The 26,349-nt window shown below is 47.6% G+C and overlaps 1 protein-coding gene across 1 annotated transcript in view; it reads left to right on the forward strand.

The window, feature by feature from the left end:
* The first annotated feature begins 3,178 nt into the window (after positions 1 to 3,178).
* MROH6 (maestro heat like repeat family member 6) overlaps positions 3,179 to 26,349 on the forward strand; it is a 33,514-nt gene continuing 10,343 nt past the window's right edge. Inside the window, exons 1-9 of the mRNA XM_074987991.1 lie at positions 3,179 to 3,264; positions 8,676 to 9,441; positions 10,300 to 10,449; positions 11,996 to 12,150; positions 13,282 to 13,432; positions 19,829 to 20,016; positions 23,514 to 23,651; positions 23,779 to 23,893; positions 25,991 to 26,134. Of these exons, the coding sequence (XP_074844092.1) occupies positions 3,179 to 3,264; positions 8,676 to 9,441; positions 10,300 to 10,449; positions 11,996 to 12,150; positions 13,282 to 13,432; positions 19,829 to 20,016; positions 23,514 to 23,651; positions 23,779 to 23,893; positions 25,991 to 26,134 (1,893 nt within the window). The remainder of the gene's footprint in view (positions 3,265 to 8,675; positions 9,442 to 10,299; positions 10,450 to 11,995; positions 12,151 to 13,281; positions 13,433 to 19,828; positions 20,017 to 23,513; positions 23,652 to 23,778; positions 23,894 to 25,990; positions 26,135 to 26,349) is intronic.

A 26,349-nucleotide genomic window follows, 5' to 3' on the forward strand; every position in this document is an offset into this window, starting at 1 on the left:
TTCGTGGGCAAAGACCTGCTTCATCAGACTCAGGAGTCTCCCTGGACACTCAGTGACAGATTTAAAAGTAATATCTAAGAACATAAGAATGGCCATTACTGGGTCCCACCAAAGGTCCATGTAGCCCAGCATCCCATCTGCTGACAGTGGCCAGTGCCAGGTGCCCCGGCAGTGAGGCTGAAGACAAAGATCAAGTGACTTGTCTTCTGCCATCCATCTCTGGTCTCTGACAAACACAGGCCAGAGACACCATGCCTAACCCTGGCTAATAGCCTTGCATGGACCTAACCTCCATGAATTTATCTAGCTCTTCTTTGAACTCTCTTACAGTCCTAGCCTTCACAGCCTCCTCTGGCAAGGAGTTCCCCAGGTTGATTGTGAAAAAGAACTTTCTTTTCTTAGTTTTAAACTTGCTACCCATTAATTTCATATATACGGAGATACACATCTCATACAGCTGCTAGTTCATTGAGTCCAGTCCCCCACCCTCTTGGAAGGGCCAAGCACCATACTTTTTTTTTTTTAAGTCCAGTTGCCCCAGACCCCTAAATGGCCCCCTGCCCAAGGATTGAGCTCACAATGCTGGGTTTAGCAGGCCACTGCTCAAACTATTGAGCTATCCCTCCCTGAATGAGCAATAAGAAAATAAAATAAAATAAACTGCAAAGAGAAATTTCAGAGCAGCAATTTATTTGCAAATTTGACTCCATCAACCAAGGATTGAACAGAGACTGGGAGTGGTTGGCCCATTACAAAAGCAGTTTCTCCACTCTTGATGTTCACACCTCCACATTAGCTACTGATCATGGGCCACATCCCCCATGACTGAACTGATTTGATTTCTCCTCTCTTGATGTTCACACCTCCACATTAACTGCTGATCATGGGCCCATCCTCCGTGACTGAATAGACTGTGTGAGCTCTGGCCTTTCCCCTGAGTGAAACTCCCTCTTTATATCCTCCTCTGAAACCTCCCCACTCATGCATCTGACGAAGTGGGTCTTTGCCCACGAAAACTTATGCTCCAAAATATCTGTTAGTCTATAAGGTGCCACAGAACTTCTTCTGAGGATACAGACTAACTTGGCTCCCCCTCTGATACTTGTCTCCTGTAGGTGTGTTTTCTTACTATTATTTCATTCTAGAGAAAGAAATAACAAAACTGGGGCTGCACAGAGAAAGAGAACAGCGGGTTAGGGCTGAGAGACTGCAAGGGAACAGCCTCTGGAGTCGGGGAACCTGGACTAGGCTCATCACCCTGCAGGGAGCTTCCAAGCGTGGTCCTCACAGGTGACTTTTCTCACCAGTGAAGCAAGTCCTGACCTGAGCAGCTGTGCATGAGCAGGTGTGTTAGGAGGTTCTTTCCCACAGCCCCTCAGAGCTGCAAGAGGCCAGAGGAAGCTGAAAGGGTTTGTGTGGGGCTGAGGTGGAAGGAGGTGAATGGGAAACAGAGGAGAACAAGGTGTTGGCAGGATCTGGTGGTGGTGGGGTTCTTGGGGGAAAGGAAGCACAGAGGAGTGTTGAGGACCAGCGAAAGCATTATAAGGATGTGCTGAAGGGACACATGAAAAAGTGCAGCATCAGCGTCGATGCTTGGGGGAACCTCACCCAGCACCGTCCCCAGTGGAGAGAGGTTGTCTGTGGACAGGGGGCTGTGGCACAGTTTGACAGGTCTTGCTGCAGTGCAGACGAGGAGAGGCAGAGGAGAAAAAAGAGAGGCAAAAACTGCCCCATGCCCCTCCAACAGCTGCCACCACCTGGCTCTTCTGTGATAAGACCTGCAGCTCCAGAATCGGGCTGGTCAGCCATCAGCAGACTCACAAATAGGAGGGTGACATGAAGACATCCTACTTGCTATCGAGTGACCACCAAGAAGGGGGAAAGAGAGCATGGGGAGGGCTGCTGGGAATGAATCTGGAAGATAGGGCCACAGCCCAGAACAGTCTCCCTCTTTCCTCCCCCCAGCAAATGTAGCGAGGAGAAGATGAGGGACCATTGATGCGTGTTCTGTGTGCCGCAGCTAGGAGCTAACTCTGCCTCGGAAATCTTGCAGCCCCAGATGTGCACCTTGGAGCCTGCAGCTTGTTCAGGCTGGGGCTCCACGTTACACATCAGGGCTTGCCAGGATGAATGGTAGAATGCCCACTGCTAGGTTTTGGGTTTCTCTTGGTGGTGCCCATTTGCACATGCTTTGGTGCACATAAAAAACATTCTGCGCACGGAGGGAACAGAGTAGAGGCCTTCTTGTTGTTTCTGAAGATACAGACTAACTTGGCTACCTCTCTGATACAGGCGCTTCTGGGCAAGAGAAAGCAACACTGATTGGTGGGATCGCATTGTCATGCACATGTGGAATAAAGACCAGAAGTTGCAAAATTTTAGGATACATAATTCAATCTTCCTGGGGCTCTGTGCTGATCTGGCCCCCGACCTGTGGCACAAGGACACTGGGATGAGAACTGCCCTCTTGGATAAGTGTGTGGCAATTGCTGCTTGGAAGCTGGCGACGCCCGATTGCAACCAGTCGGCTGCATATCAGTTTGGAGTGGGGAAGTTTACCGTTGGACCTGCACTGTGCCAATGCGCAGGGCAATAAATCAGATTCTGCTGCAGAGGGCTGTAACTCTGGGGAACGTGCCTGAGGTCGTGACTGGCTTTGCAGACACAGAATGTCCCAGCTGTGGGTAGGCCAGGCACGGCACCCGTATTCCGATTCTAGCGCCTGCCCGCCTTGCCACTGAGTACATCCACAGGAAGGGATACTTCTCCGTGGTGCTGCAGGCACTTGTGGGTCACCGTGGTATGGCACAGATGTCAACGTGAGGTGGTCTGGAAAGGAGCATGACACGCACATTCAGGACTCTGGGAATGAGCTCATGGGAATAAGGGGACTTCGAAGTAGGCGAGGTCCTTTCGAAAAGGAGCCCCTTCTGGATGAGACGCATGGCGGTGAGGCATGTCAATTTCAAAGCACTGCGGCCACCCGCATGCTAATGAAGTGCTGAATATGCATTTCAGCGCTTCATTAATAAACTTCGAAATGGCCATTTGCGTGGCCATTTCGAAGTTTGGGGCACGTGTAGACACGGCCTAGGTGTGTTGTTCAAATACAGACGTGGAAACAGCCCTTCCCCCCAAAATTTAAAGTCTCCTTTGAAATGAGCTGCAAGAAACGAGAATGACAAACCAAGAGGAGGAGGAGGAAGAGGAGAGGAATGAGCATAAGATTGTGCCATTGGTTACTGCAAAACCTGATGATTCCAAGTCAGTGAATTGTACATCAGTACAAAACTCAGTGCCATCGATTTGTAAGTGACTCTGCTGATCATGGAAGGTACTGGATTGGAGTCTGACATTCTCTGGTTGCTACCAGAGGAGATTTGTCCCAGGTACAGTAAATCCCCGATTTAACAGACTAATGGGGAAAGGGGTGTCTGTTAATGCCGAAAGTCTGTTACATCTGAACGGTTATACTGTATGACGATGCCCTGACCCTCCCAGCCCATCACTCACTCCTGTCCTCATCCCACCCCCTTCCTTTCTCTTCTCCTGTCCCATTCTTCCCCTCACACCTCAGCCTCCCTCTCCCAACTACCAGGAGCTGCCCATCATCCTGGCTCCTTCCACCTTCCGCGGCTTCTCTAACCTCCGGCTCCGAGCAGCCTGTGCTGCCGCTCAATGCCATTGCAGGCAGCGGTGGCCGGGTGCTGACATGCTCCACCCACACGGGGTGGGAGAGGACAGCTCTTGCGTCATGCTGTGCTGCAGCCTCCTTTGGCGGCTCCAGCGGCTCTGATGAGTCACTGGCATTTACTTGGGGGTTGGGGAGGTAGATGACAATGTCCATGGTTACAAAGTCCATTAAATCAGGGTCCATTAAACTGAGGGTTTACTGTAGTGGAGAGAGAAAGGAGATTTCAGTGGGCACTAGTGTGGTCTTTCTGTCCTGATGCCAAGATCTTGAAACTTTCACCATTGCCTGCCCCATCTTTCCCATGTACTGCCCCTTACAAGAAACAGGCCTCTCTTGCCTGTGCTCAGTGGAGGTGTGATTGTGGGTGGCTTTCAATTCCTCCCCTCTGCTTGACCTCCTTTTGGGCCTCCACTCCCCCATCAGCTAGGACAGACCCTCCCTTGCTCCCCGCCCTTGGCACCTCTCCTTGTGACTTATGCTGGGGCTGGCTTTCAGGTCATTTTGCTGGGCCACAGGGTCATTTCCTAGGTATGGCAGAGAAGAAAAGTTGCTTTTTTATTATATTTAAATGTACTGGGTTCTTCCCAGGGATCTAGAAAGGCGGTTCCTGCCCCAAAGAACAGGCCTCCCCGCATGTTTGTTCACATTTGCAATGCCCACTCTAAGAGAACATGAGGCCACACTGGGCCCTTGGCTTTGGGGGTCACCTTGAGAGACCCTGCTCCTCTGAAGCCGTGTCTACACGTGCACGCTACTTCAAAGTAGCGGCACTAACTTCGAAATATCGCCCGTCACGGCTACACGCGCCGGGCGCTATTTCGAAGTTAACTTTGACGTTAGGCGGCGAGACGTTGAAGTCGCTAACCCCATGAGGGGATAGGAATAGCGCCCTACTTTGACGTTCAACGTCGAAGTAGGGACCGTGTAGTCGTTGTGCGTCCCGCAACTTTGAAATAGCGTGGTCCGCCATGGCGACCATCAGCTGAGGGGTTGAGAGACGCTCTCTCTCCAGCCCCTGCGGGGCTCTATGGTCACCGTGGGCAGCAGCCCTTAGCCCAGGGCTTCTGGCTGCTGCTGCGGCAGCTGGGGATGCATGCTGCAGGCACAGGCTCTGCAACCAGTTGTTGGCTCTGTGTATCTTGTGTTGTTTAGTGCAACTGTGTCTGGGAGGGGCCCTTTAAGGGAGCAGCTTGCTGTTGAGTCTGCCCTGTGACCCTGTCTGCAGCTGTGCCTGGCACCCTTATTTTGATGTGTGCTACTTTGGCGTGTAGACTTTCCCTCGCAGCGCCTATTTCGATGTGGTGCCGCGCAACGTCGAAGTTGAACATCGACGTTGCCAGCCCTGGAGGACGTGTAGACGTTACTCATTGAAATAGCCTATTTCGATGTCGCTACATCGAAATAAGCTATTTCGATGTAGGCTTCACGTGTAGACGTAGCCTGAATGTCCCAGAGCTCTGCTTGAAGTCAGTGGGTGCTGTGGCTGTTCAGCACCTCTGCAAACCAGGTTCACGTGTCTCAAGTTGCTCACCCCAAAACTGAGAACCCCCCAAATCAGAGACCATCTTTGAAAATTAGGGCTCAGGACTTCCCCTTGCCATCATTAGCAAAGAAACCTGTGCAGCCCTTCAGACAATCAGCGGCTCCTTCAGAATGTATCTCTGGGCATTGTTATGGTAGCTCTGTTCTCTGGCTCTAGAACCCTAGAAAGACTCCATCCCATCCCTGCAGCTGCTTTATTGCAAAGGAGCCAAGAAGCTGGCTGGGCTTCCCTGGGTGAGATCATATGTTCAGAACTGGATGCTGCTCTTCACTCATCTGCTCCACAGCTAGACAAGGTTCGTCATTTAATTTTTTATGGCAATGAGTCTCCTTCCAGCCACCGGGTTCCCCCAAGTACTCCTGGCTGACCTTAAGGATATGAACTCCCCATGTGAGATTATTCCGAAGAAGCTAGGGAGAATATTATCATGAGTAACTTTGGGTGAGAGTCCTGTGATTTAGCTCATGGTAGGTTAACTTTGGGAACATGGCCAAGAAGTCACCCTGGTTGACTTTATCGAGGAGTGGAGCAGAATAATTATATTTTCAATACTTCAAAAGGGTGGCCCTAAAAAGTGCAGAAATCAACATAACAAAGTACATCTCAGTTCCCTTGAGACAGACAGAAGCCTGGTCCCTTGAGGGTGGGAAGGAATCAGTGGCATCTGGTAGGGCTTTTCCATTCCTGGTTTAGATGCTATTGTACAGGGAGCAGGGATCTTATATGAGCTCATATCCTGGCTCACCTTTCTTACAGGTGTTTGTAGTGGGATAATAAGGCCTGGAGGTGCAGTCAGGGACCAGAGGAAAATCAGGAAACATGACCTGGTACCAGGAGGGAGAGTAGGAGAAGACTGAGTTGTCCAGCCAGTAGCTGAGGGGCTGGGCTATTTCCTCATCTTAGCCTGTGTCCTTTCCAACAGTTGGTTTGGTTTAACCTGGGAGTCCTCACACCTGAGGACAAAGCCTGATGAATAAAACTCATAGGCTGTGTCTACACTACGAAAATAACTTTGAAGTTACTTACTTGGAAGTACAACTTCGAAGTAAGCAACTTCAAAGTTGAGCATCTACACACATCCTACTTCAAAGTTAAACTTCAAACTAGGGCACTACTCCATTCCCAGGAATGGAATAAGGACTTTGAAGCTGGGCTCTTACTTCAAAGTTAATTTCAAAGTAAGGGAAAAATGTGTGTAGACTCTCTGCTACCTACTTTGAAGTAGTGTCTAACTTTGACGTTAACTTCAAAGTTAGTTACTAGTGCAGACGTACCCATAGTGAACACTTATTGTTGGATCCAAAGGCTCACTGGCTGATCACCATTTAAGCAGCTGTTTGGATGTGTGCACAGTAAGGGAAATAAGAGGTTGGAATTGAGATCTTAGTTGGGCCTAGTGGGAGACAGAATTAAGACATTAGCTGAGAGCGAGAGAGAGAGAGAAAGAGAAAGTTTGTGTGTGCGTGAGAGAGATCCCCCTGCTGTCAACCTAATGGAACCAAACTTCTTAAACGTGTGCCATGGACCTAATTGTGCTAACAGGTAATGTGGGCTCTCCTTTAGCTCCAGTGGGGAAGTGCTGTGCCCTTAGAGCAGAGGGATATGAACTGTTGCACTGCTATTGTGGTGAAGTTATTTACACTAAAGGGAAGGGATTGACCAGCAGCCAGGTTGTTACAGGATGCTCTGTCTAGAGGATGCATTGGCTAGCAGCAGCCAGCACTACCCATCCAGAAGGGAGGAGCACTGGTCTGTGTGCAGGGAGGGGCTGTCAGGTCATGGAGGGAGAACAGGGCCACTTCCTAGGTACTCCAGATGGAGAAGAAAAGTTGCATTGTTATTATTTTTAAATGTACTGGGTTCTTTCCAAAGACCTAGCAAGGCAGTTCAAGGCCCAAAAACTCATAAAAATGTTAGACGAGCATGAGGAGCTGCAGCAGTGCAGAGCACTGTAATTATATATTGTCTGTGTCGTGGTGTTTATAGGCTTCATGATCAGAGAGCTTAAAAGCCCATGTAGGGGCCAGTGGGCAAAAAAAGCACAAACCCTGACACTCTCCTCTCGTTTACTGTCTGGGAACTTCCTGTTTATGTTATCATCTGGCCCTGGACTGGCATTCAGGAGATGTAGGTCTTCTCTGAGCCCTTGAGATGCTACAACAATACAAACAATGGCAATAGTTGTTTAAAAAACAATGAGGAGTTCTGTGGCACCTTAAAGACTAGCAGATTTATTTGGACATAAGCTTTCCTGGGTAAAATCCACTTCATCAGATGCACTGGAGTGGAAATACAGAGACATATATATATATATATATATATATACACACACACACACTTGTATATCAGAAGAATGAAGATACTTATAAAGTGTAGGACCACTGTTAATGAGGCCTGTTCAGTCAGGGTGGATATGGATTACTCCCAGCAGCAAGAGAGGGGAAATTGCCTTTGTAGTGAGATAACCATTCTAAAGCTTTATTCAGTCCTAATGTAATTGTGTTAAATTTGTAAATAAATTCCAGCTCTGCTGTTTCTCGTTGCAGTCTGGTTTTGATTTTCTTTTTTATTGTTGTAGAAAGAATGCTACTTTTAAACCCATTATTGAGCATCCAGGGAGGTTAAAGTGTTTTTCCTACTGGTTTATGTATGTTGCCTTTCTTGATGTTTGATTTATGTCCATTTGTTCTTCTGCACAGAGACAGCCCAGTTTGGCCAATATACGTGGCAGAGAGACATTGCTGGCACTTGATGACATATATCACATTAGTAGAAATGCAGGTGGATGAGCCCCTGATGGTGTGACTGACGTGGTTAGCTCCTGTGATGGTGTCACTTTATTTATTTTGTTATTATTTTATACATTTATTTATTTTGGATGGTCTGGCAATAGAAATGCGATTCTGTTACAGCACCCAAAGTGATGCTTGCTCATCTGCGGTGGTAGGACCCTGCCCTGTGGTTTTTTTTCCATCTAGAGTGTGATTTTACTCTGAAAAGTGACTGTAAAAACTGAAAGTTTAATCTGGTTCCTGTCTCTAACTCTCTCCTCTCCACTGTGGCCAGGTGTCACATTTGAGAAGAAGAGAACATCTCATCTCACTTCTCCAACGTCCCTCTGAGAAGGTGCATTACCTATTTTAATCCCAAAGCAACCCATTTTCCCTGCAAATTTGACATCCCCTTCCCATATACCATGGCATATTATTTACCTAAGAAATAAAGAACCATTAAGATACAATGAATAGTTGTTTACACTAAAGGAAGGGTTTGGCCAGCATTTTCCATTTCCTATATGAACCATTTTTAGTTCCCTTCATTTTGGGGTTTGGTCACTCGTAACTCACACTTCAGCCAGGGCAAGTTGAGATGTAGGGATGTCTTCAATTTCTAACCAAGATGGAAAATAACTAATGGCTTTTCTGGATGTCATTACAGTATGACTTCAGTTGCATGGCGAGACCCCCAAAAGAAGAGCAAACAGATATCTGGTAGTATGTCTGAGATAATTATTGCTGGTGAGGGGAAAAGCTCCTCTCCAAAGGTTGAGAAGAACCTCACCTTGCAGCAAGAGAAATTTCAAGCTGTCCAGCCGGTTGCAGCCAAGAAGAGAACACAGCCCAGTCTGAAGAGAGAACCAAGCTCCTTGGGGGTTCAGGAGACATTTCAGGCTGTAAAAAAGCTAAAATCCTCTCTCTCTTCTCCTGAAATAGCCACTGATGCTTTGTCAGTCAGATATCTAACTCTCTCAGCTATACGTGAAGAAATCCAGGTTATCAAGGAGACATTGCAGACAATTTCAGACTCATCATTGGAAATTAAAGCCAAGCTCTTCAAAATACACAGTGAAATTTCACAGCTCAGCATGCTCATGGAGAAAAATGAGTCAGGAATCAGCCAGGCAGGAGACCACGTACAGATTCAAGTCACTAAACAGGAGGCCAGCTCTCCAGATATGAAGACGCAGCTCTGGCTTGTGGACAAACAGGGCCTCACCCTACAGCAGGAGCAGCAGAGCTCTGTAAAACAGGAGTCTGGTGCTGCTGTAGGAGAAGTGGTAGAGCAACACAGCATCCAGGCTCAATGGGACCTCACTCTTTGGCAAGGGAAGAGGAAATCTGAAATAGCAGGGCCCCTGATAAAAGAAGACTCGCAAACTCAACAGGACTCCTCCCCACTACTGCAGGAAGAAGGCAACAGACAGGTATGAATGTTCTTCATTTATTATGGCTTCCTTCCCACTCAGACCGTCTGACCCACAAACTAATCTGAGGCAGCCCAGTAGTTCTCTGCATATTTAACTTGCAGAATCTGGGCTCCTTAGTGGACTTATCCTATGCAATATGAAGTCCTGTGGCACCTTATAGACTAACAGATATTTATTATTTCCAAAATATCTGTTAGTCTATAAGGTGCCACAGGACTTCTTGTTGTTCTCGACGATACAGATTAATACAGCTACCTCTCTGATACCTATGCAACCTGGCTCTCTCCACATACAGTATTTTTTATAACTCATCTGGGCTTCTCTGAACCATCATCCCACCCAGACCAGGCCTGGGGGCAGATTTGGCCCACTTGACCTATGCTATTGTATGAAACAAGCTAGCTAAGGTGTATGCCCTGGTTTTCACATGTTGGTGCTTAAAGTTAAAGTCATAAATCTGCATATAGGCACCTACTTAAAAGGCCATAATCTCAAACATGCTGAACAGAAGTTGGGTTCTGTGCCTCTCTGAAATCACACCCCATGAGGTGTTTAAATGTGATAGGAAGTGCCTAACTTTATTCTGCCCAGTATTTGTATTACAGTAGCATTTAGGACACCATTGTGCTAGGTGCTGTACAAACACAGAAAAAAGACAACCCCTGCTTCAAATGGCCTACCATCTAAGGAATCCGCCTTTGAAAATGCTGTCCTGAGGAGACTTTGATGGCTGCTGAGACTTGAGCCCTAAGTAACCTTAGTGAGAGACTGGTTTGTGGTCAGATACCTCTTTCGTTCAGTCTCCCCAGTGTGGGTGGCATGTAGAGCAATGAGGCTTTCTCCTGTTCATTCCAGAGCTGTGAAGAGCATATTAGTCTGGTCTCAGTCACCGACTTGGTGCTGACGACTGTCGCCAGTCTAAAGGACGCTGACAACACCCATGAAGCAGCCACAGCAACGTTGGCCGCAGTTCTGGAGGACCACAGGGCTGAGATGAAGGAGAAGGTAAGAGGGCGGGATCTGGGAGAGATGGAAAATGGAGTTCTGTATGCTGGAACCCTGGAGCAGGGAATGGCCTTAGTTTGCTATAATGTAACAGGTATACCAGAACTGCTCCTTGTATCCATGTCTGTATTATAGCAGAATCCCTCTTCTGCTCATGAAACTAACGATCTGTGTCTCCATTGCAATAGCAGGCTGTGTGCTGCTACGTTAATGAGCTTCCTGTATGAACTTGTGAAAAAAGTCTTCATCAGGACAGAGGGTGTCACAGCTCCTCCCCATCCAGGGCTCCTTCTGACTCTTCTCCAGGGCGTCAGGCTCAATCCATGGGTTCTAATTCTGTCAAATTTGGTGCTCTGATCTCTGTACCATTTTGCCCTGTGCACCACCTTTGTCTGAGTTACAGAAGCTCCGTAGAGTGGGGACCTCACCTCTCTATGTATTTGTAAAGCCCCAGATACCCATGCCCTATAAATAACGGCAGATGTGATTAATAGGAATTCAGTTCCTGCTGTTGCCTGATCTTTAGATTGTACATAATTACATAGATTACTTGTGAATTTCCATTTACTACTTGGACGGTTCACAGGTTCTTGGCTCAGGCTCAGTGTTTCAATATTCTGTGGTAGGGAACCCTGATGTGCACAGTGGCAACACTGATGCTATAGGATCTCCTGTATAGTTACAAATATTTTATTAATATATTTAGCACAGTCACAAGCACCCCAGCTGCACAAGGTGGATAGGGAACGTACATCAATATTTCCATGTACTCACTCCTGTCACACCACAAGCTGAAGTGTTATCTGTAGTCTTCCTCATCACCATCACCTTCCCCATCATCACCACTGGCCATCACTGTGGCACCTCCCAAGGGCTACAGCTCCTTCTCCTCCCAGCCCAAGGCCGGGATGCCATTTTAATACGTCATGCTGGCATTGTTATGTTTGATGCGTATTCAGTAGGGATGTTTCCCTTACTTCCTATTTGTATTTCTTCTCCTTACTAATGGTGAAGTGTCTTTTTCCTATTGAGCTTAACTTATTATCACGTATGCCAATTGGTTGCCATAGTCCCTTTTGTGGTGAAATATTACATTTGTTATTTCTGTCCTACCCAGCTTTTCCATCTGGTCTTAACCAGTTATTTGGGGATTTTCGAAACTGTGGCATATCTGTTAAGTCTGAGGATAATCTTGGAAGTCCCCTATGCCATCAAAGGTTACTTTATCTTACCACTCTTTATCTAGGTGAAAGGTCCCTGATATATGGACGTTAACTTTACTATATAAGTGAAAGGTCCTGAATATGTAAGTCAGCTTTGTCTTAGCTCAACATACAGGATGTAGCCTGTAGATCCCTTGCAAAACAGCCAAAACTACTTTAATTTAAACCTCTTGTAACCTACTATAATTATCATATGATCAAACCATAAGGAAATAGGCAATCTACAAGAAAATATATCTATAGGCAAGCAAGAATGTTAGCCCTGCAGCCTACACCGCCGCTCACAAGAAATGAATCCTTGAATGCGTTATCTTTTGCTGCAGGCATCAGACATAGTGGATGGCATCTATCTCCAGATAAACAATATCCCAGAGGGCAGTGCCAGGCGGGCAGCTCTCCGCGTGGTGTGTTCATTGGCTGAGGAGTACCCAGAGGAAGTGGTCTCAAGCCTTCTGAGACACTCACTCCCATGCAATAGGTAACTGTGCTGATGCATAGCCCTTTTCTTGTGCCTTTTGCGGAGGATCTCCAAGCACTCCACAATTCTAGAGACTGACGTCTCACAACACCTCTGTGCAGTAAGTCAGTACTGTGCCCATTTTACAGACAGGGGGATTGGAGAGACATGAAGTGACTTTTTGTGCTGGTGCCAGAGAGGAGGACACTCATTTTGTTTCATAGTTGAACACTTGGCCAACAAAACACAAATGGGGGTTCTAGGGCCACGTGGGGGTCTTTGGGGTGCTATATGTGGCTCTCATGAACTCAGCACATCTGATCAGAGCTCTGTCTCAGTTTCATGATGCCAAACCTCCACTGCGTTCTGATTTTACAGAACCAAGCCCAGCCTGGTCCAGCTCCAGGGCCCATCACTCCCAGTTTTATTTCTGTCCTATCTCCAGTCATCTCTGCGTTTCTTCCTGTTTCCTGACTGGACACATTCTGGGCAGATTCCCTCTGTGCTGTGGGCCTCCCCTGGGATGATGTTTAGGGGATGGCCCTCACGGGGCAGTCAAACCCTGGAAAGATTTTCCAGAAGCTAAAATAGAGGACTGGACACAAAGGCTGTGGCTACACTTGCATTTCTCTGTCAAAAGAGGAATGCAAATGAGGGAAATCAAAATGCAAATGAGGCACTGATTTAGATATCTCATGATTCATTTGGGTAATCTCTTTTTTTTCAAAAGAATAAAAAGCAACGTAGACAGGGCTCTTTTGAAAATAAACCCCATCTTCAAAAGAACGCTTCTTCCTATTTTGTTTCAGAAAAAGGGTTCTTTTGAAGATGGGGTTTATTTTCAAAAGAGCCCCGTCTATGCTGCTTTTTTTCTTTCAAAAGAATCTCTTCCAAAAAGGAGATTATGCAAATGAATCATGAAATATGTAAACCGGTGCCTCTTTTGCATTTTTGATTTCCCTTATTTGCATTCCTCTTTTGAAAGAAGAATGCAAGTGTAGCCACAGCCAAAAAGAGTTCAGGAGAAACGTCTCCATGCAGGGGGTGACTAAGGAACAGAATGGAGTCCAGATACCCTGGGGAAGGGGGTTATATCAGTGCCTGGAGAGTGGAGAAAGTCTCATCACGCCTCCTACGTTTCTGAATTTTCAGCAACGCGGCTGAGCTGTGGCAGGGCCTGTGCAGAAACCTAGAAATCAACACCAAAGTTGTGTGGCAGCTGCTCAGAGAGCTGAAACAGAGACCCCGCCTGCAGGAGAGCAGCAGTAGCTCTGGGGATGGCTCCTCCCTCACTCCTCTGGCTGTGAGTAATCCCACCAAGCAGACTTCCCATTCCAGAGCAAGGGAGAAGCAGCTCTGTCTTCTTCTTTGCTAGGTTACTCCTGGAAATCTCCCTGTCTCTTGCACTCTACCTTCCGCCAAGACCTTTTACCATGTCTGCCCCCGCTGACGGGAGATGGGGTGGGACTTCTTTGGCAGAAAAGCAAGTTCTCAATCCACCAGAGGTTTCAATGGCACAGCAACATGCAGCTTTGGCTGTTTCCCAGGGCGCAGGCTTCTGCTTCTGCAGCCCCCTAAATTTCCTGGTTGAACAATCTAAGCAGGCTCCGAGGCAAGTTGTGGGGTGGGAGTGGGGCAGCTCTGCACCCCCAAAAGGGGCAGAAGGGACAGGGATGGGGGCAGCCAGCCCTTAGGGCTGCCCAGAACCTGACACTGAAGCCCACTCCCAGCCCTCAGCGCCCATGGAGCACCCAACACAGCGTTCTGGCGATGATTTGAAGGGGACCAGGACTCCAGCTGCTGCCACTGGGAGCCCCTTAAAATCACCAGGTGATGAAGCAATTGCTCCCTTTGCCACCCCCCTACCTGTCGGCAGGCCTGGGTGGGCTTAATGCTAATTAGGGATGTGAAATCCCATTTAATTAGTTAAGTGGATAAATGTTACGTTTAACCAGTTAACCATTTAGATGAGAGAAGGGGTGTGGCCAGGGGTGCTGCTCCAGCTCAGATGGGCTGGAGTGCCCCCCTCCCCTCACGTATGGGGGCTGCTCTGGCCAGACTTTGAGAGCCCCTGGCCACAGCATGCTGGCCAGGCTGGAGAGCCCCTGCCTGCAGCACTCCTGGGCCAGGCCCACTGTGGATCAGGGCTGATCCATCCAAGCTGGAATGGCCCCATCTGCAGTGGGTCCCTTGGCGCTGGAGCAGGCCTTTGCGCATGGCAGGTGGGGGGCTCTGCCAGCCCGCACCATGTAACCATAATCAGCAAGCCTCATCCATTTGGCCATGAACATCCCTACTGGTAAATCCTTGTCACTGCTGCAGTGATTCCTATTCGCCTTTGCAATTGGGAGACAAACCCGTTTATTGTAACTGTCAGTCGGGTAACAAAGCCTCTTCCTCACCAAGATCACAGAGTGGCATGTAGCAATTTGGGAAATATTGTCTTACTGAAACTGCCATAAGGTGGGTACACAACTAGTGCCCAGAAAGTAATCAAGCTGGGAGAATATATCTACTGGGGTGCATAGGTGTCAGGTAGTTGTCCAGAACTATATAATATTTTCATTAATGACTTAGATAATGGAGCAGAGAGGGAGTCAGCAAAATTTGCAGGTGACACCAAGCTAGGAGGAGTTGCAAACACTTTGGAGGACAGGATTAGAATTCAAAATGGTCTTGGCAAATTGGAGAATTGGTTTGAAATCAACAAGATGACATTCAATAAAGATGAAAGCAAAGTACAACATTTCAAAAGGGAAAATCAAACAGCCAGCTACAAAACAGCAAATAACCGTTCAGGTGGCAGCACTCCTGAGAAGGACTTGGGGTTTATAGTGCATCACAAACTCTGAGTCAACAGTGTGTTGCACTTGTGAAAAACATGAATATCATTTTGGGATGCTGTGACCCAAAGCACCCCTGTATTCAGACTATAAAGAATATGGTGATAATCTTTGTACAAAATTGCCTTGTGGTGCATCATTTGAAAACTAGTAAGCCTCTGATCATTAATATTCTTGCATGATGTCTGCATGCAGTATGTATTAACGGTTATAAGGATGTAATGATGGAATTATTACTAATGTGTGGTTAAACCAGGAATGTCAGGGCAAGTGGTAACCTGATCTGACCTAGACAAAGGATTGTATATTCGCTTCTTTGACCAGTATGGTCATCCGCCTGAGAGAACTAAGATCCATTTCTACATAGCACGTACACAAAACCACCACACAAAGAAGGGGTGGAGAAGACAACACGGCATCTAAAATTAGGTTATGCCTACACTGCCGGGTTTTCAGAAATAATTTATTTCGATGTTCTAATGATGAAATAAGTTATGTCTAAAAAGACGGTTCACACTGCAAGAGCATTTTGAAATTGAGCATTCACACTAGAGAGACCAATTACCTCTGCTTAGTACACAATGAACCATAGACTCATAGGGCTGGAAGGGACCTCAGGAGGTCATCTAGTCCAGCCCCCTGCTTCAGGCAGGATCAATCCCAATTAAATCATCCCAGCCAGGACCTTGTCAAGCTGGGACTTAAAAACCTCTAGGGATGGAGAATCCACCACCTCTCTAGGCAACACATTCCAGTGCTTCACCACCCTCCTGGTGAAGTAGTTCTTCCTAATATCCAATCTTCTCCTTTCCTTCTGTAACTTCAGACCATTGCTCCTTGTTCTGCTATCTGACACTATTGAGAGCAACTTCTCACCACCCACTTTAGAGCTCCCCTTCAGGAAGTTGAAGGTTGCTATTAAACCACCACTGAGCTGACTTTGAAATTGAAAGGGTGATCAGTGAAAGTTGCTTGTTTGGTGGAGTGATTATTTTGAGTTAAATACCCTGTTATTCTAGAATAATAAGCTTTGCAGCATTGACGCAGGGGACTTTTCCTGGAAAAAAAGGGGGTTTTCACAAAAGAAAACAGTGTAGACAAGCCTTGTGTTGGAGAAAGAAGCTTGGTTCAGGATTTACTTTCCAAAGAATACATTGCAAAGCTTTACTAATTTATAAAGACAGGGCTGAACCTAAAATGATAAGCAATTGAATCAGCCGATGTCCTAAAGCACTATTGTATTACAAAAGTGTATAGCGTAATATCTTATCTGAAAGTTAATATAATTGTGAAATGTCTGTATTACACTGTATGAGGAAATGTGGACACTAAATTATATTATGATTTAAGATCTGTGGCCAGATTTCCTTCTCAGACAACAGAGATGGCAGCTATAAATCAAACATGGTGGATCAAAACAGTGGAACCTGCATTTCTACCCAGGGGAATAGGAAGCCTACAGTAAGAGGAAAACAGCGCAAGGGCATCCTGCTTCTGGAAACAATGTCACTGAACTTTGGAAAATATGAGCAAAGAGAGAAGCCATCATTGGCATCCATCACTAGACAGACACAAGGGAACAGAGCTCTCACAGAAAGTGCGGTCTGTCACCCCAGAGGGGTTTGAAATCTCTGGAAACAGAATATAGATGAGAAACACTGGCAATGGGTATGACAGGTAGGAGAAGGCGCTGAATATGGGTGGTGGGTATGACAGGCGGAAGGAGGCATTGAAATTGGGCAGTTCATTTGAACAGCCAGGGGAAGGTGTTGAACATGGGCAGGGAGTATGACAGGCGGGGGGAAGGTGTTGAATGGCAGGGGAAGAGGTTGAACATGGGCGGTGGGTGTGACAGGCGGGAGGAGGTGTTGAATGTGGGCGGGGGGTATGACAGGTGGAGGAAGGCGCTGAAAGTGGGCAGTGGATATAACAGGCAGTGGAAGGCATTGAACGTGGGTGGTAGGTATGACAGGTGGGGGAAAGCACTGAATGTTGACAGTAGGTAGGACAGATGGGAGAAGGTGTTGAATGTGGGCGGTGGGTAGAATAGGCGGGGGAAGGCGTTGAACGTGGGCGGTGGGTAGGACAGGCATGAGAAGGCGTTGAACGTGGGCAGTGGGTAGGACAGGTAGGAGAAGGTGTTGAATGTTGGTGGTGGGTAGAACAGGCGGGGGAAGGCGTTGAACGTGGGCAGTGGGTAGGACAGGCATGAGAAGGCGTTGAACGTGGGCAGTGGGTAGGACAGGCAGGAGAAGGTGTTGAATGTTGGTGGTGGGTAGAACAGGCGGGGGAAGGCGTTGAACGTGGGCAGTGGGTAGGACAGGCAGGAGAAGGCGTTGAACGTGGGCAGTGGGTAGGACAGGCAGGAGAAGGTGTTGAATGTTGGTGGTGGGTAGAACAGGCGGGGGAAGGCGTTGAACGTGGGCAGTGGGTAGGACAGGCAGGAGAAGGCGTTGAACATGGGCAGTGACTAGGACAGGTGGGAGAAGGTGTTGAACGTGGGCAGTGGGTCGGACAGGTGGGGGAAGGCGTTGAACGTAGGCAGGAAGGGGGCTTCAGTGGCTGCCAGGGGTGGCCGGGGACGTGCCTCTTTTCTGGCTCTTGGGCATTCTGGGAGTGGAGCTGAGGTGACTCTCAGGTGTCCTGAGGGCAGCCAGGGGTGCACAGCCGATCTGGCTTTTGGGCATTCTGGGCCTCGGGGGATTCTGAGGTTGTGCCACCCACCTGGTTTTTGGTGCTCTGTGGAAGGCTGGGACTGCACTGCCCAGCAACTCTGGGCTCTGGGGCTGGGAACCTGGGGCCAGTGGCCACAACTGGGGGAGGACTGTGGATGCAAGGGCCTGCAACCACCATAGGAAGATGATTGGAAATGCAAGGGGCAGCAACCACAATGGGGAGAAGGCTGGGACTGTTGGGTGCAGAAGGGGTGAGCTCTTGGGCAGAAAGTCAGGCCTGTGGGTTTGGCCATAGCCTGCCTTCCCAAGCCTGGCATTCACCCACTCCCCATGATGAGAAACCATCTTGAGCAAAGCCTGCACCTGGCTAGATTAAATTTTAGACTTTGAGATACACGTTTTCACTTTGATTTGCTTGTAACCTTTTCTAAGTTTATTCCTTTTACCTGGCATCACTTAACTTTTGTCCTCTCGTTAATGTATTTTATTTTTACTACAAAACAACTCAGTGCTGTGTTTAATAGAGAGTATATTTGCTTCTGCTAAGTTAATAAACCATCACATGCTTTCAAGTATCAGAGGGGTAGCTGTGTTAGTCTGGATCTGCAAAAGCAGCGAGGGGTCCTGTCGCACCTTAAAGACTAACAGAAATGTATAAGCAAAAGCTTTCGTGGGCAAAGACCCACTTCGTCAGATGCAGGTCATGCTCATGCATTTCTGTGAGTCTATAAGATGCCAGAGGATCCCTCGTTGCATCACATGCTTTGTATCTTTAGAAGAACAAACAATGCTCGTTTATGTCTGGATTGTCCAGGAGAGGGCTGGGCATTGAAGAGTACATGGTTCTGGGAAAGCCTGGGTCTCAGAGTTTGTTGGGGTCACCCTGCCAGTAGTAGCCAAGGCTGATAGAACTCCAAGTGGGGCTTGGGGCTATTAGAGCTGCTGAACCAGGGCTGACTAGTGCTCAGGCATTCAGGCAACATCTACGCTAGCATTCCTTTTTTGAAAGAGGCATTCAAATGAAGGAAATTGAGAATGCAAATGAGGCACAGATTTACATATCTGGCACCTTATTTGCGTATTCTTTCAAAAGAGTGTCTTTTGGAAGAAGAAAAGCAGTGTAGACGTGGCTCTTTCGAAAGTAAACCCCATCTTTGGAAGAACCCTTCTTCCTGAAAAAAAAAATAGGGAGGATTCTTTCGAAGATGAGGTGTACTTTCGAAAGAGCCTCATCTACTCTGCTTTTCTTCTTCCCAAAGAAGCTTTTTCAAAAGAAGAATATGCAAATAAGGTGCCAGATATGTAAATCTGTGCCTCATTTGCATTTTCAATTTCCTCCATTTGCATACATCTTTTGAAAGAGGAATGCTAGTGTGGACGTAGCCTTGGAGTGTGATCTGCAGGCTTGTAGGCTGATGTAATGGGGTGGCACTCACCTCTTGTGAGCGTCCCCTTCTGGCCTAGAGTGTGTGCCTGCACTCACTCCCATTCAAAGCTTCTTTAGTGACTCATCCTTCTGGCTGGGTCACACCACCTATGTGAAGTACACAAACTTCTGGTCTTTATTCCATATGTGCATGAAATTGTGATCCCACCAATCAGTGTTGGTTTCTCTTCCCCCTTCCCCCGTGCCTCTTTAATGTCTATCAGTTCATTCCCATAGTCTGCTTTCGACTCTGAACAAGAGCGGTGCCCTCAGGGTTTCCCCTCCTTGAGGCAGTGTCTGGGTCCTCTCCAGGCCCTTCTAGTTCCAGTCCTTTGGCACAACCACTATAATCCAATTCATTCCCATCTCCCTCTGGGATGCCAAGGTCCAGTCCACTTCTTCCCCTCTGCTCACGAAGGGTTGGGAGGGCCTGATCCCTCCCTCAACTCTGGGCCCCAGCCTGTGGACCCTACAGATGGCAGTTGTCTGCTTAGTCTGTTTTAAAACTGCTCTGATTTCCTGGGTCACTTCCCCACGGCCCTGTGGCATCTCTGCCTTGTTTGCTGTGAGCTCTTCACCCTCTGCAGGCCATGGTACTGCTACTCTTTCTTCCTTCCAGCCAACATACACTGGTTGAGTTGAGTGGAGGGGATGGATTCGATAGCCTTTCCAGCTGCCTTCCAGCCCGAAACGTCTTTGACTCTAAGTAGGGGAACAGAGGGTTTAAAGTTGGATTTGTCTCTTATCTTCCTCAGGCAACCAGAGCCCTGCGTGAGATGCTTCATATCTATGCGTGCATTGGGGCCATGCGGGGCTTTTACCCCCAGCTATTCCTAGCTCTGCTAACTCAAGTTCACTACCTGGTGAGCCTGCCAGGCTACAGTGAGGTCACCCAAAGGCAGTGCAGACAGCAGAACAGGGCCACGACAGCCAGCCACGTGAGGTAATTACAGGAAAGAGCAGGTGCTTATCAGGCAAGTAACCATATGGGCGGTTCCCCATGGCAGGGCTTGGGCAGAACTTACTGCAGGCTTGGATGTAAACACAACCCACGCTCTCAAGGTGGGGTCCTCTTACAGGGAAGCACTCTGGTTCAACTCAGATGGACACAAGCCTAGTAAAAGTCTCTAACTGCAGCCCTTCTGTTTGCCCTCACCAGCAGTAAATGCCAGAATTAGACAAACCCTGCAGGTATCTTTGCCTGAGGTCCCTTTTCTGGCTTCTGACCGGTAAGGACTGCTTTTTTTTAAAAGGTGAGGCTCCTAAACAGCTTCAGCTGCACCTGAGTAGCTCCTGGTTTTTGGGGCCTCCCTGAGCTGCCTCTGAAACCTAAACCCCACATGATGCCTGGCTCAGCAGAACCTCATTGGAAGGACGCCGCTAGGATAGCTGTGGCAGCGCTTTGGAGACCCATCAGAGTGGCACCAACACATCCATAAGCCTGATGGGAGGCTGAGTCATCCCTGAACCAGAGTCTATTTAAGCCACATGTGGTGGTGAGTCATTCCTTTAGGCTCCAGCCAATCCACAAGCCAGGAGCTGGCTGCTGACTATCAGGGCAGGTATATAAGCCTCTCAGGAGAGAGGAACTCTCCCCTTTTTGTTAGTTGAGACAGACTCCCAAGGCCTTAGCCTGCTCCAGCCCTGCTTGTTACCATTTTTGGTCCATCCCAGCCCTCCATTTGCTTTGTTCTGAATGTACTCTTGACTCCTGATTGAAGCTCTGACTTCTGGCTCCAGCTCGTAGCCCAACTGCCACCAGGCTGACCACTAGACAAGACGGCCACTACTCCAGCTACTGGGCCTGACCTCCCAGATCTCAGTTTCTGACACCCTAACATAACCCTAACAATAGGGGTTATAGTGCTGTACACTGCTCCCCTCCGCCAACTAGACAGGGCTGAATTCCGAAGATGGTGGGTGTGTTTCTATATAACAACGCACAGACACAACTCTAGGAAAATGAGGAGGAAGTGTTGTCCTCTATATCAGAGATGTATGCTCGTGTACTGAGGCTGAAATAGAAATGGGAGGCTGACATGCTGAAAGTCTGAGCTATCCTGGAGTAGCTTATTTCAAAATAATGCTGCTACATGTAACAATGAATTTTGAAATAGCTCTCAGCAATTTTAAAATAGTGTGTCTACACCAATGGAGCCTATTTTGAATTAGAGCCATTAGATGCACTATGGATTATTTTGAAATAGACACTATTCTCTGTCTTAACAGCACCTATTTCGAAAGAGCTATTTCAAAACAGGCACTATTCCTCATAGAATGAGGTTTATGAATTTCGAAATAAATGCCATAAATGTATGTTAAATGCTGAAATACTGGTTGCATTGTGTAGATGCTAGGATAGTTATTTTGAAATAACAGCTGTTATTTTGAAATAACTGTGCTTGTAGATCTACCCTGAGTAAAGCTAAAAGGAACAAAACCAAGTGTAATGTCTTAGTAGGGCTCTACTAACTACCACACCAGAAAGAAGAGATGGATGAAGCCTTTCTCTTTTTTTAAACAAAATTATTCAAAGCCAGGACTTGGTGGTGTGGGGGACTTGAACAACCTGGATATCTGTTGGGAAATTAACACAGCATGGCACAGATTATTCAACAGGTTCTTGGAATGCATTGGATCTAACTTTTTCATACAGGAGAAAGTACTGAAGGGAGGCTGTTCCAGATTTGATTTGGAAGAATGGAGAGGAGGTGGTTGAGAATTTGAAGGTGGAAGTGATCATGATAGAGTTTATGATTCTAAGGAATGGGAGGAGGAAAAACAGTAGTAGACAACAAACTTCAAGAAAGCAAACTTTAGTAAACTCTGAACTGGCTGATAAAATCCTGTGAGAAGCAAGTACACGGGGAAAAAAAGAGTTCAGAAGAGTTGGCAGTTTTTAAAGGGACATTATGAAGGGCACAAAAGAAAACTTTCTCAATGCACAGGAAAAAAGGTAAGTATGGTAAGAGACAACCTTGGCTTGCACAGGAAATCTCCAATGGCACTGAAAATCAAAAGATAGGCTTACAGAAAGTGGGAGCTAGGTCCAAGTACAAAGGATGAATGTAAAAAAACACCATCACCACACACGTCGAGACAAAATTGGAAAGGCCAAGGCACACAGTGAACTAAACTAGCTAGGGAGGTAAAGGGTAACGAGAAAACATTTCACAAATACCTTCTAAGCAAGAGGAAGACCCGGAAAGAAAATGGAAAACCAAGAACTGCCCATAATAGTATTAAATGCCCTTTTTGTTTCAGTTTTCAGCAAAAAGATTACCAGCTAGCAGCAGTGTTCCCTGTAAGCTGAGTAGCCACCCTGGAGAGAGCCAGGTGCCACCCAGCTGACTAGAACAGCACTCATAGCCACCCACAGTGAATAGAGCGTGTTTCTATTGGTAGCACACATCCATCATGCACTGGTGCACATAAAAAAATTTATTCTGCCCATGGATGGAAAAAATTACAAGGAGCATTGGTGAACAGATGCTTAACATAAAGAACACCAGTGTAAAGGGGATAGGATCTGAGGCAAAGAACAAGAATGACTTAATACAAGTTAGATGTCTTCAAGTCAGCTGTGCCAGATCAAGTACATCCTAGACTACTTCAGGAACTGGCTGAAGAGACTGCTGAGCTATTAATAATTATTTTTGAAAAATTATGGCAGCTAGAAGATATTTCAGAGACTGGAAAAGGGCAGATATAGTGCTGTTTTATAAACAGGGGAATAAGGACAACTCAGGGATTATAGGCCGGTCAGGTTAATTCCAATATCCAGAAAGATAATGGAGGATATAATCAAGGAATCAATTTCTAACCACCTAGAAGATAATAAAGTGACAAATAACAAACAATCGCCAACGTTCAACACCTTCTCATGCCTGTCATATCCACTGCCAAGAGACATAGGGCCAAATACTGGAGCATTGCACCAGGAGCGTTTTGGCTTATTCATCATATGGGGGGAGGGCATAAGACCCCAACCCTATCACCACTCTACTGTACAGACAACTCATCACCCCCTGGGAAGTCTGACAGGCTACATCTGAGACATCAACACCCCCCAGGCATGGCATGTATAGCAGCAAGGGCACTGCCTTCCCTGTGATGGGATGTAAGTTTGAAACAGGTATCATGGGGGTGCACTGGGAACGTGGGATGTTACTTTGAGATGTTTAAGATTAGCTGCACAACTGACTAACTGGAATAGTGCTGCACTGGCTCTGAGTGGGCAGATTAGATGTGACGCTGTAGCTCCTGTCCATCTCATTTCTATTCACATGGGTGTACATCTATTAGGGATCATCTAGACAGTGCTTGGTGCTGCCATGAGAGCAGGGGACAGGACTCGATGACCTCTGGAGGTCCCTTCCAGTTCTAGCATTCTATGAAGGGTTGTTTAATTCTGTAACCTTGGTCTTATTTTCAATGTAGCTGTGCAGTGGATGCTCTCAAGGCCATGCTGATCCAAGATGGAAAAGAAATAGTATTGCCCTGGATGGAAGAAGCAGGAGGTTGGGACCTTCTCTCAAGTGCTGAGAAATACCTGGAAGGGGTCCTTCTGTTGGCTAGGTAGGCAAAGAGAGTTTCAAATTTCTCTGGCTACTCTGAGTAGCACTGTTTCATGCTCAGGCTGTTGCACACTGCTGGGTTACTGTATATTCCTCCAATGACAAGGAGTGTATGATTTATATTCCAGAGCCATGGTTACACATGCAAGCCACCATCTCTCTGGGCTTCTTGCCAATACCCTCCCAAACCTCCGCACTGAAGATGAAGAGAAAACTTTGACAGCCATCGCTTTCTTCACGGGGGTAAGAAGTGTTCATTGGCCTGTGTGGCTGGGTGTCTAGGGAGCAGTTTATCTTCAGACATTGGAAGGTCTGTGTTGAATGGGGAATCTGCAACTGGGCTGTCCTCTGATTTGCTCCTTGTCACAGGACGCTGCCTTCCTGCTATGCCACATTCAGCCCTTTCTAGGGGACCAGCAGTCTCTGTCCAGCTAATCTCTCACTGGTAATTGCAGCTACCTGACCACAGGCCCTCAGCCTGCAGGCCCTAGCAGCCAGCCAGGAGCTCCCTCAGCCTTTGCTTGTAGCACTGCCCTGTCCCAGGGGTAAGCGGGCCCTCTTCCTACTAAGAGGCTGAACCTCTCCCCTCAAGCACCAGTCAGCTACTGAACTTTGCTTCGCCCTGCAGCCCTTTTCATATGAGCCTTCTGGGGCCTGATGGGCTGCTGCTCTCAGCCCGTCTAATTGGCTGCCTTGGGCACCATAGGTGTTGACTCCATGGGCACTCCGAGCCGAAGCACCCACAGGGAAAAATAACAGGTAGCCAAGCCCCCCCTCCCACCCCCAGTGTCACTTTCCCACCAGTGGCCCCACTGACCAACTCCTCCCCCTCCCTCCCACACACTGCTAAACAAGCTGTTGAGTGGCAATGGAGGCTCTCCCGGCGGGAGGGGGAGGAATGAGGATGAAGTGCATTTGGGAGAGGCATCCGAGAGCTCTTGTCATGTGGTGGCGATCATGTTTTGCCTAATGCACAAAAGGTCCCTGGTTCAAAGCCAGGCAGAAGCATACAGGCCTCTGTGACGGTGAGAGGGACAGCTCAGTGGCTTGAGCATTAGCCTGCTACACCCAGGCATGTGAGCCCAATCCTTGGGGGGTGCTATTTAGGGATCTAGGCCAACAAAAAAAACATGGTGTTTAGTGCTGCCAAGAGGGCAAGGGACTGGACTCCCTGACCTCCTGCAGTCCCTTCCAGCTCTGAGAGATGTCAAGGAGAGGTGGACCTTGTGGGAAGGTATAAAAAGAGGGTGAAGCTGAGCTGGGGGGGAAGAGGGATGGGAGTGGGGGGGAAGTGTCTTTGCCATGCCTATGTCTGGAGCAGCCTCCCTAGGGCTGCTTGAAGCCCCTTTTCTGCCACTGAGGAGCAGCTGTCCTATCACACAGCTCCTGGCTTTGGATACAGCAGCACTACTTTTGGATGGATTAAATCATCCAGGGATATAGGGAAAGAATCAGACCACCAAGGCCGTGTCTACACACTGGCACAAAACTTTGAAATGGCCATGCAAATGACTAAATCAAAGATTACTAATGAGGCGCTGAGATGCATATTCAGAGCCTCATTAGCACGCTGCTGGCCGTGGCTCTTCAAAATTGCCACTTTTCGCTCCCGCGCGGCTCATCCAGACAGGGGTCCTTTTCGAAAGGACCCTGCCAACTTCCAAATCCCCTTATTCCTATCAGCTCATAGGAATAAGGGGATTTCAAAGTTAGCTGGGTCCTTTCGAAAAGGACCCTGGTGTAGATGAGCCATGCAGGAGTGAAAAGCGGCACTTTTGAAGAGCTGTGGCCAGCAGCGTGCTAATGAGGTGGTAAATATGCATCTGAGCTCCTCATTAGTAATCTTCGATTTGGCTAGTTGCATAGCCATTTTGAAGTTTTGTGCCAGTGTAAACATAGCCCAAGAGTATTTCTCTCCAGGTTTCCTCTTTAATTAGATGGCTGGTCTTTTCCCAGTTTGTTGGGGCTGCCTGCAGAAAAGGGTCCTTCTTCTACACCCATGAGATCCAGAGATACTGTCCTAGATTTTACTTTTAATTTGCAGACCAATCCTGCTTTTGAGTTCCTTGCCTTGGAACAGGTCTGAGAAATGGGGGTGAGGCGTGAACTGCATTGCTTTTGTCTGAAAGTTTCAGTGGGTAAGGTGCTGGTGTTTTGCAACAGACAAATGAAATTATATGATCTGGTGGTCTTGGTCCCTCCTGGCCTTAAATGCTGTCACCCTAGGAGATTTTGCAACAGAATGCAGGGAATTTTGCCTCTGACACCCACCCGAAGAACACACCTGGCGAGAGAAGTCTCCGTTTTCAGTTTGTAACTGACTCACTGTTTTGGTTTTAGCTTCTCCGTAGCCAATCTGTGACCAAACTATTGCCAAAGCAATCTATTCTGGGCAGGCTGGAAGAGTGGCACTTGGATCCGAGACCCACTGTCCGCTGGCTAAGCCTGCACGGCCTGGGAAATGTCGCTTTTCACCAGCAGAAGGTAACAGCAATAACAGTGATTTTTGTAGGCACTGCAGACACTCAGCACCACTGTTCCCTGTAAGCTGAGCACTTGAGCAGCCACCAGGAGAGATTCAGGTGATACCCAGTTGATTAGCAGAGCACCCACAGCCACCCACAGCGGGTATGTGTTTCTACTGATGGTGCACATCCCCAGTGCACATAAAATTTATTCCACCCATGGCTGGAGAAAAT

The sequence above is a fragment of the Carettochelys insculpta genome, chromosome 2 (assembly GCF_033958435.1).
Source record: "Carettochelys insculpta isolate YL-2023 chromosome 2, ASM3395843v1, whole genome shotgun sequence".
NCBI lineage: Eukaryota > Metazoa > Chordata > Testudines > Carettochelyidae > Carettochelys > Carettochelys insculpta.